This window comes from Rhamphochromis longiceps, unplaced genomic scaffold (genome assembly GCF_057381845.1).
Source record: "Rhamphochromis longiceps isolate RC_006_pf unplaced genomic scaffold, R_longiceps_female_GT1.1 unmapped_scaffold_4, whole genome shotgun sequence".
NCBI classification, from domain to species: Eukaryota; Metazoa; Chordata; class Actinopteri; order Cichliformes; family Cichlidae; genus Rhamphochromis; species Rhamphochromis longiceps.
This window is the reverse complement of record NW_028187224.1, coordinates 515,595-530,756: the sequence shown is the minus strand read 5'-3', so window position 1 is coordinate 530,756 and position 15,162 is coordinate 515,595. Positions and strand designations below refer to the sequence as shown.

Sequence of the window (15,162 nt, the reverse complement as noted above, 5' to 3'; positions counted from 1 at the left end):
TGAGCATTATTGTTTCATATTCAGACTGCTTGTAGGGGAGAGCTGCCTTTTGTTTTGACACCCTGTTTTCTCCTGTTTATGTGTTGTTAGGTAGGTTATGGTTATAGGTTGTATATTTTGTTTCTTTGGAGTTAGGTAAGTTTCTTTTATTTCTACGTCAGGGATGTTTTGTTTGTTATGTTGGCCTTGGCTCTCCCTGACGTTACACCTCGGTCTGAACCCACGTACCATCACCAGTATTAAATAAACCTTTTAAAATTACCATCTTGGCTCCTCCTTCTCTATCCACATTTATGTTCGTCCCTTCAACCCCCTAGACTAGCCAGGGGACGTAACATAAATTGGCGGCTCGTCCGGGATAAAAGTCCTGGTTAATCCATTTGTGGATGGTGAAGGTTTGGAGTTGTTTGTTTCTGCTGGTGTATTTGGCAGAGGTAGTTAGTATGGCAACTGGTGTTTTCGCTTTGAGTGAATTTTTGAGTAATCCTTCTTGGGAGGAGCTAAATGCGTGTAGAAAACGTGATTTGTTTGCTATAGCAGCACACTTTGAGTTAAATGTATCAAGGCAAATGGTGAAAGAGGACTTGAAAACTGCTGTTTCAAACAAACTTGTGGAAGAAGGCCTGCTTCCTGTTTCTAAATCACCTCGTTTGCCAGTTCCTCTTGACAGGACCCCTAATGAAGGAGTGAAGCCTGCTGTGTTAAAGGACGAAGGGCAAAACCCTGCTGCTGTGGAGCAACAAACGGTGGAAAATTTAAGCACTAATGGCTCACCTTCTTTTGCTACTCCATCTTCTCCTCGTTCAAGACAAGAAGTATTACTCAAGGTACGTTTGGCTAAATTACAATTTGAGGCTCAGGATAAAGCCCAAGCTTGTCAGGCAGAGTTGGAACTTCGCAGGTTGGAGTTGGAAGCAGAGACAGAAAAGGTGTTAAAGCTGAAAAGGTTGGAGCTGGAGTTGCAGATTGAAAGGGAGGTCAGACTGCGTCAGTTGGAGTTACAGGCACAGACTTCAAGAAGTACTACTACTCAACCTAGTTCTGCAAATTCATCTGTTGATGAAACAACCTCCTCCCCTGTAAACCCAGGTGGTTTCAATGTGAGTAAAAACATTGTGTTGGTACCTCCATTTCGTGAATCAGAAGTTGATACATATTTCAATGTGTTTGAACGTGTTGCTGCCTCATTGCACTGGCCGAGAGAAGTTTGGCCATTGCTTCTTCAGTGCAAATTGGTAGGCAAAGCACAAGAAGTCTGTTCTGCTTTGTCTTTGGAAGAAAGTTTGAAATATGATGTAGTGAAGTCTGCTATCCTTGCTGCTTATGAACTTGTTCCCGAAGCGTATAGGCAACGCTTTCGCAATCACAAAAGAACAGCAAATCAGACTTTTGTAGAGTTTGCTCGTGAAAAAGCTACTCTTTTTGATAGATGGATAACAGCAAGTAAAGTTCCTGACTACAACTCCTTACGTGAACTGATACTGCTGGAAGAGTTCAAAAATGGCCTGCCAGAACGCATTGTCGTACACCTTAATGAACAGAAGGTTTCCACTTTGAAAGAAGCAGCTGTGATAGCTGATGAATTTGTGCTGACTCATAAAACTGTTTTTGTGCAGAAACGTGAAGTTACCACCAGAGAACCTCCCCCACGAAAGGATCCTTCAAGCCCACGACAGACTTTTGCTCCAAGGACTGAAAGGGAATGTTTCTATTGTCATAAACTTGGTCATGTTGTTGTTGAATGTCCCGCTTTGAAGCGCAAGAACCAGTCACCAAAAGGAGTAGGCTTAATTAAAACCATCCGTGCTGAGAGAAGGGACCAAAGTGAAGGAGTTGATCCCTGCTTCAAACCCTTCCTCTTAGATGGCACTGTGTCATTGACTGGGAAGCCTGAGGATGAAAAACCCATTCGAATACTCCGAGATACGGGAGGGTCAAGATCTGTGATTTTATCTGATGTATTACCCCTGAGTGACCATTCCTCTTGTCATGGTAGTATTCTGATTCAAGGAGTTGAAATGGGCTATGTCGAAGCTCCTTTGCATTATGTACACATCAAGTCAAAGTTGGTTAATGGCATCTTCTCTGTGGCAGTACGCCCCTCACTTCCCATAAAAGGGGTGCAGTTCATTTTGGGAAATGATATTGCTGGTGGAAAAGTGCAACCTGTTCCCGAAGTAACAAATGATCCAGAATCAAACTTGAAGAGCAACGACCTAGCAACATGTTTCCCATCTGTTTTTCCTGCTTGTGTTCTCACCAGGGCTCAAGCAAGACGTAAAGCTGCAGAAATTGTTTTGTCAGACTCTTCGTTGGCTCAGGCTCTGGCTACAGATGATTTGCAAACCCCGATTGATCTTAAAAGTGGTTCAAAGGATACTACTGAGAAGTGGAAAGATCTACATCTCCCACAGTTAGACTTGCCGGTCACACGTGAAAGCCTTGTTGCTGCTCAGAAGTCTGATCCCTCATTGACTAAATGCTTTACTTCTCTTTCTGAAACAGGAAATAAAAAGGCTTCTTATTTCTTGGAAGATGGGGTCTTGATGCGCAAGTGGACTGCCCACCCAAGTCTAACAGCGGACGTAGAGGAAAGCTGTTCTGATGACTGTGACTGGAGCACTACTTATCAGATTGTTGTGCCTCTTGAGTATCGTCACTACGTAGTCTCCCTTGCACATGAGCACCCTCTGTCTGGTCATTTGGGAGTTACAAAAACGTACAACAAGATACTCAACCATTTCTTTTCGCCAGGATTGAAGGCTGATATAGTTGAGTTTTGCCGCACTTGTAAAACATGTCAGATTGCAGGAAAGCCAAACCAGACAGTTCCTATAGCTCCTCTTCATCCTATACCAGTACTTGGTGAACCTTTTGAACGTGTCATTGTGGACTGTGTTGGTCCATTGCCCAAGACAAAGAATGGTAATCAGTTTTTACTGACTGCAATGTGTACTTCGACTCGTTTTCCAGAAGCTGTCCCACTCAGAAGAATAACTGCACCTTTGGTGATTAAAGTTTTAACAAAGTTCTTCACTACTTTTGGTTTACCGAAAGTAGTCCAGACAGACCAAGGAACTAACTTTCTGTCTAAACTTTTCAAGCAGGTCATGCAGACTCTGGGGATTAAGCATGTTGTGTCAAGTGCATACCATCCTGAGTCTCAAGGAGCATTGGAGCGCTGGCATCAGACACTCAAGGCAACATTGCAGAAATACTGCTTGGATACTGCAAAAGAGTGGGATGAGGGAGTACCTCTGATGGTGTTTGCCATGCGCGAAGCTAAGCAAGAGTCCCTTGGGTTTAGCCCAAATGAACTAGTGTTTGGTCATTCTGTCCGGGGACCTTTGAAGTTGTTGAAAGAACAGTTCTTGTCAACAGACCATGTTGTGAAAACTAATGTTCTGGATTATGTTTCACAGTTCAGAGAGCGCCTCCATAAGGCCAGGTTGGCAGCTGCAGAAGCCCTCTCCTCTGCTCAGGGGAAGATGAAGAGTTGGTATGATAAGAAAGCCGTTCCTCGATCTTTCAATCCAGGTGACAAGGTTTTGGTTCTTCTACCAACTGCTAGCTCTGCATTGTCTGCCCGCTTCTGTGGACCATACCAGGTGGATAAGAAAGTAAATGACACGGACTATGTGATTAAAACCCCAGACAGGAAGCGTAAAACACGCTTGTGCCATCTCAATATGCTCAAATCTTTTCATTCTAGAGCTGACTCTCTCTGTGGTCCTGCAGATAAGTCTGTGGCATCTCCGTCCGAGCCAATCTCATCTCCAGAAACTCTCGCGTTGAACTCTTCCTCAGGATTGAGGTCAAGTTTAGATGAAGACGGGCTCAAACTTTGTGATGCCAGCTGCCAGAATGCCAGAATGCTTAATTCTGAGGTACTGTCCCAGTTGTCTATATATCTGTCTCACTTGACCCGTGAGCAACAGTTGGACATTGAAAGGCTCGTCACCATTCATCTAACACTCTTTGGGGACATGCCTTCCTGTACTACTGTAATAGAGCACGACATTGATGTTGGGAATGCCGTGCCTATTAAGCAGCATGCTTACCGTGTGAATATGGCAAAAAGGGAAATGATGAACACAGAAGTAGACTACCTTCTGAAGCATGGATTGGCCATCCCAAGCTATAGTCCATGGAGTTCTCCGTGCCTGGTTACGCCAAAATCAGATGGAACACCTCGCTTTTGCACAGATTTCCGCAAGGTAAATGCAGTAACCGTACCTGATTCCTTCCCACTGCCCCGTGTTGAGGACTGTATTGACAGCGTCGGATCTGCTGCTTATGTGAGTAAGCTTGACCTTCTTAAAGGTTATTGGCAAGTACCTCTGACAGAAAGAGCATCAGAAATCTCAGCTTTCGTAACACCTGATCACTTTTTACAATATACAGTTATGGCATTTGGAATGAGAAATGCTCCTGCTACCTTTCAGAGGTTAATGTCAACTGTATTATCTGGTGTGGCGAATTGTAATGTTTATCTTGATGATGTGGTCATCTATTCTTCCAACTGGTCAGAGCATGTCGACACTTTAACTACTGTGTTCAAGCGTTTAGCTGATGCTTCCTTGACCCTCAACTTGGCTAAATGCGAGTTTGGTAAGGCTACAGTGACCTACCTTGGAAAGGAAGTTGGACAGGGCAAGGTTCGCCCTATCAGTGCAAAGGTTAATGCCATCCTCAACTGTCCTGTGCCAACAACACGCCGTGAGCTGCGCAGATTTCTGGGGATGGTTGGTTACTACAGGTGTTTCTGTTAGAGATGGACCGATCCGATATTACGTATCGGTATCGGTCCGATACTGACCTAAATTACTGGATCGGATATCGGAGAAAAATAAAAAATGTAATCCGATCCATTAAATATCAGGAAAGCACCTCACAAAACTTGCTACACGCCGTAACTCACCTCAGAAAGTTAGCACGTCGAGCAGTATGCATCACGTGATAGAGCGGCTGTGGCATGCGGGACATGTCGGTGGTCTGGATAGCATTTGGAGCTTCGCTAGCAACCCGGCATTTCATCTCCGACAAAGTTATCCCTGAGAGAAGTAAAGCAAGTGTGTAAGTCCATCTCTGAATGTTTGTAAAGCATTCCTGCGTTAAGCTTAACGAGCGACTGCCTCTCGCTCTCCGGCTGCTACTTAAATCGTGAAACTGATCAGCTGATCGGCTTTTCTGTCGCGAGTCCGTCTCTCTTGTTTGTTTTTGGCCCACTTTGCACCAGAAAGAGGAAACCAGCGGCTGAACAACAGCAGCACGTTTAAGCTTGATAAGCTGTTGTTAGAATTTATTTAATATTACTTTCTACACCAGGATCTTTTTCTACGTAGCTGACGCTGGTAACTGTGCAGGGGCGGATCTAGCAAAGTTTAGCCAGGGGGGCCGATAGGGCATTAACTGGGAAAAGGGGGCACAAAGACATACTTTTCTTTCTTATTCTCATTTAAAATGTCGAGCTTTTAATAAATAATTATCTGACACCCAAAGTTTTAATTTGATGTAAAATGAATAGAAGTCAATTACTGTATATAGTAACTATTAAGTCTAATATATATATACCCTAGTAAGTGTTAAAGACTAGTAGTTAAACATGTGCCATTTTATGACCAGTAGTCAATGTAGTAAATTAGCTTAACAGCTGCAGGCCATATATTATCCTTTAGTTCTAATGGTGTGCTATGTATGTAGTTTAGTCTCTATTATACTCTTGAATAAAAGAAACATAATCATTTGTAGTTCATTAGACAAAGTGTGCATTACTCTGTATCCTTGATCAGCTGTGAATGTCTGACACTGTTTTCTTGAGAATGTTTTATTGCTGAATCATGTGAAGAAGGCCATAAGAGGGAGACTAGGTGTCTGGGCAGAAGAGATAAAACCACATTCTTTACCCCCTTCCAATTTCACACAGAAAGACAGGGAGGCAAGGTCAGGAGCCAGGCTCACTAAGAATTAGAAAAACATGTGAAGATGCAGCTTTTATGACAGAGAGGGGGGCTGGGATTAGCTATAAAAGTCTGTGAAAGTTGCCACCATTTTGAGACATGCTGTCGAACCTCTGCAGGCATCTCTCCCGTCCGGACGTTGTAATGCTCTTATTGTGAATTGTATCGAAATAAATGATTGTTGATTGAGCATATATACACCGAGTATTGTCCTTCCTTCAGCCCAAAGATTCAAAGAATTGGGAAAATTCAACATAAGCTATAGTACTTTTTACTTTGGGAAGGTACCATCTGTGCAGTCTGCAATTTTGTTGAAGAAAGATGTTGAATCTATTTAATATTTCTTGAAAAATAATTGATTTCTGTGCATTTTTTTTTTCACACTGCATCAAATTAAGGTTGATTACGTCGATTAAGCATCATGAGGTGGAGCGTGAGGGGTGGTTCCCTATTTTTTATTTATTTATTTTTGTTGTTGCTGGGAGTTGGAACCCTATTAGTTAGGTTGCTTAATATTTACGCTAAGTACTCTTTAAAATACCAGAATAGGGAGGATGGTGTAGGTTTAAGTTTATTAGATTGATCAGTATTGCTGAACTATGAAATATTTTTTTTGTATACAGGTATAACAGAATAGCTTTAGTGTAGTTGTTGTTTTAAACTTGAGTATGAACTTGCAGACTTGCAAAATGCAGCAAGATATTTTAAAAAACAGTTTTGTTGATTAAAAAACACTATATCGGATTCATATCGGTATCGGCAGATATCCAAATTTATGATATCGGTATCGGTATCGGACATAAAAAAGTGGTATCATGCCATCTCTAGTTTCTGTAGGAATTTTTCTGAAGTTGTAACACCACTGACAAACCTGTGCAGCCCGAAGGTACCATTCATTTGGAGTCCTGAGTGTCAACATGCTTTTGAATGTGCAAAAGGTCTTCTGTCGAGTTCACCTGTTCTTGTCACTCCAGACTTTTCTAAACCTTTCAAGCTTGAAGTGGATGCCAGTGGGGTGGGGGCTGGAGCTGTTCTTCTTCAGGATGATGGACAAGGAGTGAGTCATCCTGTCTGCTTCTTTGGCAAGAAGTTCGATACTCATCAAAGGCGGTACTCGACAATTGAAAAGGAGACTCTGGCCATGCTTCTGGCTCTTCAGCATTTTGACGTGTATGTGGGATCTACTTCCCAACCTGTAGAGGTCTTCACTGATCACAATCCTCTCGTGTTCTTAGCAAATAAACCTGTGATGTGAGAATGTAATCAAACTGTTGATCAGAGGCAAAGTAATTTAAAGTTTATGATGCTATCGTCTAATGTTAGCTGACATGATGTTAGCTTGTAAACTTATCTTGTTGTCTGGGTCTCATGTCTGATCTGATGATAATAACTGTGACAACACAGAGATTAAATAAAGGACGTTGGTGGGACTTCTTATGTTAGAACTACAACTTCAGTTAAGGAGTGAGACGTAAGGTGACAAGGAGAATGAAGAGAATGAGAAAGAAGTAACTGGGAAGAGAAAATGAAAACAAAAATTTGAAATGATCAAATTTGTGTTAACAGATGATGGTGATTTTAAAAATTCAAGTAATTTAAAGGTTTTATCCTATTTGTTGTTGTTTTTTTCATATTCTTCTATTTGCAAGAGGTTATTAATAAAACAGGTTCTCTTTCTGGTTTCTCTTTTTGGACGCACTCTCTACAGCTTATCACATCCAAAATGGCGGATGTCAAGTACAAAACCTCGACAGAAACAATCAGCAAGAATTTTAGCATCAGTCCAAAATAAAACTGTCCAACTACAGAGTTTTAAAATCCAACTAAACTATGAACAGAGATCTTTTACAAATAGGCTATTGATGAGATGACAGTGGTAACAAAAACGTACACATCCGCGCACACAGACAAAATGGCGGGAGAGCGTTTAACGGTCGGCCTCATGAGTCCGTTACCGTGAACTATGGAGCGGCAGATTTGTGCTGGAACTGAGCTGCACACAGCTGATGTTAGCCAGGAAACATTACACACTGCTAACGTTACCTTCACACGGAGCTCCACACGGAGACGATCAGCGTCAGGCACAAACACCAAGTTCAGAAAAGAGGAACTTTGAGCAGGAAGGAAAGAGTCAGAGCGGCGTTTGAGGACACGTTTACAACCACGAACATCAGAATCTGTCTGTGCTGCATTCAAGTGCAAGTTGGAAACTCACTAATCTCTGTCATGTTGTCCAAAGATGATTTATTTCTGCTGGTTTTCCTGTTTGAAACACAAACATGTGTCAGCACTTTGTTGTTCTTCACCCTGCAGCATTTGAATATTTCAGGAGTAAACTGATCATAAATTCATGAAGTCATGAATGAAAGTGCAGACTGAGAGTGGATCACATGATGTTTGAGGTGTGTCATGTGACATGTTCAGTATTGTCACACATGTCTAGATTGTCCCTGATATCATAACTGCTCAAACACTGATGATTATATTTGAAGAATTATTCCTGATGGCAGCAAAGTTTGAATGGAGCTCTCTGTCTGTGCTGATTTGTCGCCCTCTGGAGGTCAAAGCACAAACTGCATGATGTCACTGTAACCACCACGGTGACAGGAAGTGTTTTTAAATGATGAAATATGTCAGTGATGCTGATAGTGTGTTCATCACAGACGTTCAGGCTTCGTGTTGACATGAATCAAAGTTAATGTCATTATGGACCAAGGACAGTACTCTGGGTCTCCTGCAGAACAACTCGAGCTGTGATACCTGAATGAAGAGCCTCTGCTGCTTTAAAGAAGGAGGCTCGAGGCAGAGGTGAGGTGCAGACCAACCAGCTTTTATTCAGCAACTTTAACAGAAGGATCAGAAAAATAAAACTATACAGCACAGTGATGCTGACTGAAGCCACAGCATTAAACTAAACAAGCATCTGATCATCTTTAACAACATCTAATAAATAATGACAACTATTTACTCCTGTATTTCCTACAATAAAGCCTGTTCAGATATTTGTTGCTGATGGAAATGTAAAAGGCTCCCAGGAACCAAAGGACAAAAACAGAGGCAACAGTCACAGCTGCAAAGGATCCCCTAACACATAAACTGGTTCGAAGATATTTTCTAGCTCTGCAGAGGAGCTTGATTGCACGGACAGTAAAAAGTGGATTCAATAACAGCAGCGAGCGCTGAGTGATATAACGGTGCTGTGAGCAGCAGTGCAAAGGCTCACACAGAGACAGCAGCTACACTGTGTGTGGATGTGATCCACAGTCACAGCTGTGGGTTTCAGTCAGTGTGTCTCTAACTTCATGGTCACATTTCAAAGCTTATTGGAGCCAGAAGATGTTCAAGTAAAAGATTTATTGCTGTACTCGTCTACCAGGATAACAGGAGGTTCATAAAGCTGTGTAATACTTCAGCTTTCCATCATGGAGTAGTAGTTGTGTCCCTTTGTGTTTATTAGTGTGTTCACACGTCTACTTTAACTTCACTCTGTAATGAAAGGATTCAAATCACTGATAAATACATACATGCTGACTCTGAGTCTCAGTGAAGGAGGAAAGGATGGATGAAGGCAGCCTAGTGTGGGTCATGTGTGTCCAGCAGTCATCCAGGGCCTGGATCCATCTGTAACAGGAAGACAAAGTCCAGCCTGTAATCATCCTATCAGGCACAGCGTTTCCATCCAGCATCCTGACTACGCTAACAACCCGTCAAACGTCTCCTCTGGTCCACAGAAGTCACACTTCCTGTGTCGTGTTTACCTTTTTAAGTGTGCTATTCAAGCCTGTGTGACCAACTCTGACTCTCCAGATTCCATCCTGGTCTCTGCTGCAGCTTCTTCTACACGACTGTTTTCTGTATAATAATATCTGCCTTTCCCGTCTCTGTCCCAGTGTGCCTGCCACTCGTCCTTCATCTTTACCTTCATTATACTCTTCACCTCACTTTTACTGTATTTTATAGTCAAACCTGCACGACTTCTTCTTGCTGCACCTTTTTAAACTTATCGTCCTGTTCATTGCATCAACACCGATATTCACAGGGAGCCATAAGAAATCCACTTCTATCCCTCTGTGTTTGATTCTATACAGTAAATGAAGTATATCAAAAACAATATGTTGCCTAGAGTCTGAAGACATATCACCTGTGCTCACTAGCACGCTGCTAGAGTCCCAGCAAACCACATACCTCCATATTAGTGCGTCCTCCACCCAGTTCAAGCCAGTAACATCACTACCAGCTCCCAGTATAAACTGCCACATCATCTGTAATTCTTTTACTCATCACCAAACTTATTTGTGGGAGAAGAAATGCAGCAGCCGTTCTTTTATCTGACAGTGTTGACGCATCAGTAAATATCCTCACATGACCTGAGGACTTTCCCACTATATGAACCTGCTTTTAGTCGCCCCTCCTCCCTCGCCACAAGCTTCCTTTACAACATAACTTATAAAAAACAACTTTATTGACAATCAGCAATAACAATTACAGACAGTCTAGAAGAAGAATCACATGATCAAGGAGCAGAAGTTTATGGTTTTAATAGCTTTTACATTTTGGGAAAGTTTTAAAAACATTGTTTGGTTTTCTTTCTAAAGCGTTGAAAGGACAGCTTTGCATCAGAACAGTAAGATCAGCAAATGAATCCATTAAAGTTCTTTTGCCTTGTTTGCAAAAGAAGCCAAACAACATTTGTGTTACAAAGAGAGACTTCAGAACAGATCAAAGATCACAAACATCAGGCACTGATGGAAACAGCCAAACACAGAAACAGAGGCACCAGCAGGTGAAGGAGGCCTGTTGTAGAAATGACTCTGAGTGCTCAGGTAGAAACGCATGAAGAACCAGTGCGTCTAATATTTGGAAACCAGTCTGTGTTTGAGCGTCCTGGATGAAACACAGATCATGTTGCAGAGCGAGGACGTCGTCTTTCCTCCCGAGTGTGTAACTACAGGACGTGTGCAGCAGGTTTAATCGTCCTCCTGACAGTTACTGATGAACGAGTCCTTCAGGGAGGCTCCAGGATCACTGTGGCTTTTACCAGCTGCTGCTAAACTGAGAGGTGTTGCTGCTTCATGTGTGAAGATGTTTGCATGGCTTTAACAGTGCAGACGTTCCTCATGTGCACCCATTTCATATGTTTTATTGTGATGTTTAGTAACATCTGCTTCCCTCCTTCAGGCAGACGATAAAGTGAGCTCAGCCTTAAACATGTGGAGAGAACGTTTGACCGACAGTCCTGGGACGACTGCAGAACAATGGTTTGTTTTTAATGATAAAGTTTCATAATGGAAATAAATGCTGAGCCTGTTTCATGATGTTGGCCCTGCAGCATCAGGCAGGATTAATACTGTAACAAACGTGTGTCACAGTTATAATGACTTTAAATGAAGACTTGGGTTGGATGGAGATGTCAGCTGGATTTGTGCTGACTGTCACTTTAAATGTTTTCAGTTCTGTTCAGCTTCTAAATCTACTTTTGTATAATGTTTGCTGAGTTTTGCACTTCATGACGCTTTTAAGAAGAGCCAATAAATCCTGACTTTACACAAAAATAAAGGTTTGATGTGTTTAGTGTGACAGTGGAGGAGAGCGCACATAATAAGAGTCATTAACAGAATGGTGACAATTATAATCTGTCTCATTTTAGGAGCAGCTCACAGGCACAACAGACTACAGAGCAATCAAAGCACCAGTTAAACGTCCATGTGACCGGCTTACAGCCAATGAACAATCAGTCCCCACTGTCCCCACCAACATCACTGTACTGGAAAGACTGTGCTGCCATGGTCAGAGATGAACTGGTACTAAAATGTAAGGCAGCTGATGTGTGTGGCCTTAGCAGCACAAATGCATCACGGCTGCAACGCTGCAGTGTGTTTAAACATTTGAACATTTCTGTGGCTTCAAACCAGCAGCTGCTCTGTACTCAGTCGTGTTTGTGTGTCTGTCAAAGTGATTGTTGTCTTTAAAAAGCCTTTTGTGTTTGAGTTTTGTGAGCAGTGCCGAGCTTCTCTGTAGTCTAAGCTGAGTCGATATATTTGATTCCATGTTTGGTGTGATTTTCAAAGTCAGCAGCAGCAAACGCTGAACAAGCAAAGTTTGGGCCCATCAGAGACAGCAGTGGACCTGCTGACCTGTAGGTGTTGGAGGTGTTTGTGTGCAGCTGTGGGTCAGTCAGCTTTATTTCACTTATCCATGACAGAGCGCTGTTAGCTGTGAGTTAGCATCCACTGAGCTGTTTCATCTACTCTGTCACTGCCAGCAAGCAGAGCCCAGGGTTGGCTTCATAAGCTGGACGTGGCCTTGCTCAAGGGCACTTTAGCAGCACGTTCCCAGCAGTAACAGAGGGATTCAAACTGGTGACCCTGGAGTAGGAATCACCCAGAAAAGTCACCTTATGCCAGAAGTTTTAGTGAGACGGGAACAACATTACAGCTCTGATGTCATTGACCTGTGCAGTGAGGACATATTGAACTGTGAGGACACAGCTTATAGGTTCAACACTGACCCTGGGTCAGCATGTGCAGGTGACATGGTGTTGGTGTCACCACTACAGACAGCTCAGGTTCAACTGGTTCTTCTTTGATTTGCTTCTATAGCACCAAGGTTGACACCAGTCTGGTCCAGTTAGCATCTGAAGCCATAAACGTGTGAGCTCGTCCCACCAGAGGACGTCAGCATCATGGGGATAATGTCTACAGCAGGAAAACACAGGGACAGTTGGGTTTGCTGCACATCTGGAACACACAGTTAGCTCAGATATGTTCATGTTGCTAACACCAATACAGTAACTGAGTGCTCTATAGCAGCTAATGCTAACAACTGTAACACTGCTGTTTGTCATGGTTTTCAGACCAAATGATAACAAACGTTGGGAAAAGTGAAATATTGGAACATGAAATCATAAATTATTACATTTAAACAACAATAATACAGCTAAATTTCCCCTGTTGGCTCATAAGCTGCTCACCTGGATGCTACATCAGTGCAGTCCTCTCTGAACATTAGATAATCAACACACACACACTTATTGTTGAGAGGCTGACTTCACTAAACTCACAGAAACTCTTAAGAAGCTCCTCAAATGATGACTTTGGAGTTTTGTGTTACTGTCAGTGTATAAAAGCTAGAAAAGGAAGAAAAGCAGGAGAAATGATCAAAGTGCTGCTGTGTGCAGGAAGAACTACAACATGTTAGTGAGAAACACAAACAGGGTGTGAAACACACTCCAGAGGAAACGCTGTGTGCAGGCTGTCTGTGACTTCCTGTATCTCTGCCACAGACTGGGACAGACACCAGTGAAACCAGTCACTGTGGTCATGTGCTTGTAGCCAGCAGCCTGTGATGTGAGGCTGCTTGAGTCAGTCGTCTGCTTCCACCATGTAAACCTTGGTGTCTCCTACATGCACAGATGTTTCCTGCAGACTGTGCTGCTCCAGCTGTCACACAGATGTTGAATCAGCAACATCTGCTGTCACGTCCTCCCTGGTCCCACAGATAACAGGCTGCATACAAGAGGCTCACCTCTGCTACCTGCTGCTCCACTCCCCATCGCTGTTTTGGTCAGCAGGTAAAGGTGAAGCCTGGGACATGGAAGCCTTTACAGCAGAGCTTCATGGGCCTGTCCAGCAGCAGGCTGAGGAGAGAAAGGTGACAGAGTTCGCTGTTACAAACAGTTTCTCAGCTTTGATCTAAAAGAGCTTCTTTCCTGTTAAAGCAGCTGAGAGTGAGCACATGTTCTCCCCCTGAGGTTCTCATGACAGAGGAAGAACTCACAGCTGAGGAGGACCAGGATCTCCATCCACTCACAGTCCCTGCAAACAAAACCACCATTTGAACTTTAACATTTGTTGTCAGTTCTTGTGTCACTCAGCACATCTCAGCTGTTCCTCTGAGTTTCTTCTGAAAGTCTTCCTGTGATTGGCTGTTCACAGACACATGACTACATGAATCAGCTCCACATGTTCTCAGCAGCAACATCTGGGCAGCTGTGACAGGTTAAAGACAACATGTTTCTAAGTGCAATTAGAAGAAGAAGCCAGTAAAGACGCGTCTGTGATGCAAAGCAACAGAAGAGCAACGTGAGCCACAGTAAGTGATGGAGGATGAACTGGTCCTGTCTCTGTTGGTGGGCTCGTATACTGGCAGGAAGGAAGCTTCTCTGGGATTTCTCCCTCAGCACCAGTGAAGCCTCTGTTTCTGTCACTATTGTCTCTTTGAACTGTGATTATTTTGTGCTTTCACAGCATTTTCCTGTTTCATGGTGTTTTAGAAGCAGCAGTGTGTGTGAGCTCTCAGGGCCACCGTCCATCCTGTGTACTTGTTGTTTGTAGTGTCACCAGTGCAGTGATGACCACAGGGTGGCGCTGTGCTGCATCACAGGCAGCCTGAGCTGGGCCTGTTCCATATAACGTATATATCAGATGATGATATGAAACATCGTTTGTTTCATGGTGTAAAATATGTTACATGGTTGTGATGCTCACTGTAGTGTCTGTATTAAAGTTCTCTCTTTCTCTTATATTTAATATAACCACACTACGGACGCTCGTTAGCAACAACGCCGGTAAAACCATCGCGTGGCTCCGCCGTCCGCTTCTTTATTTTCCACATAAACCTTTCACAATAAAGCTCAAGATCCTATTGAGACTTTTCAAAATAAAAGGAATCACATGAAAGAGCATGCAGAGAGTTTAGGGATGAAAAGCCAAAAAGAGCCGTCAGGGGCTAAAACATGAATGTTACAACAGGCTTTTCCCTGCAGCACGCCGTGTGATAAATACTCACAAAGACTCACAAACGTGTCGTTTCATGCGTCGGTCAAACACTCGACGCCCAGCTGGAAACACTTCAGGGAAGTTCATCTGCCCGAGATTCAGAAAATCGCCATAAACGCTCCATATTCACCTTTACATGGAATATAAAGGGAAAAGAAGAAACACAGTGCTGTGTCAGCGTTAGACATATAGATATATCCTTGCTTTTAATACATTTGAAGGTGGGTGGGAGAGGTGCTTCTCCGCGTAGTCTACGGTCTCTTTGGGATCGCTAAAGCTTTTCCTCACATCACCATGGGTCACTAACAGCTTTGCAGGGTATAGCAGTCTGTACCTGACGCCGGTCATCCCACGTAGTCTTCCTCTCATATTTGCAAATGCGGCTCTGCGTTTCCAACAGAGGGAGGGAAATCTGGGAGGATGTT

At 43.1% G+C, this 15,162-nt stretch overlaps 1 protein-coding gene across 1 annotated transcript in view; it reads left to right on the top strand.

The window, feature by feature from the left end:
- The first annotated feature begins 569 nt into the window (after nucleotides 1-569).
- Nucleotides 570-15,162, top strand: part of LOC146640598 (uncharacterized) — a 49,319-nt gene continuing 34,726 nt past the window's right edge. The window contains exons 1-6 of the mRNA XM_085400058.1: nucleotides 570-1,100; nucleotides 3,423-3,663; nucleotides 3,739-4,302; nucleotides 6,935-7,130; nucleotides 11,608-11,761; nucleotides 13,458-13,610. Coding sequence (XP_085256184.1) covers nucleotides 570-1,100; nucleotides 3,423-3,663; nucleotides 3,739-4,302; nucleotides 6,935-7,130; nucleotides 11,608-11,761; nucleotides 13,458-13,610 — 1,839 coding nt within the window. The remainder of the gene's footprint in view (nucleotides 1,101-3,422; nucleotides 3,664-3,738; nucleotides 4,303-6,934; nucleotides 7,131-11,607; nucleotides 11,762-13,457; nucleotides 13,611-15,162) is intronic.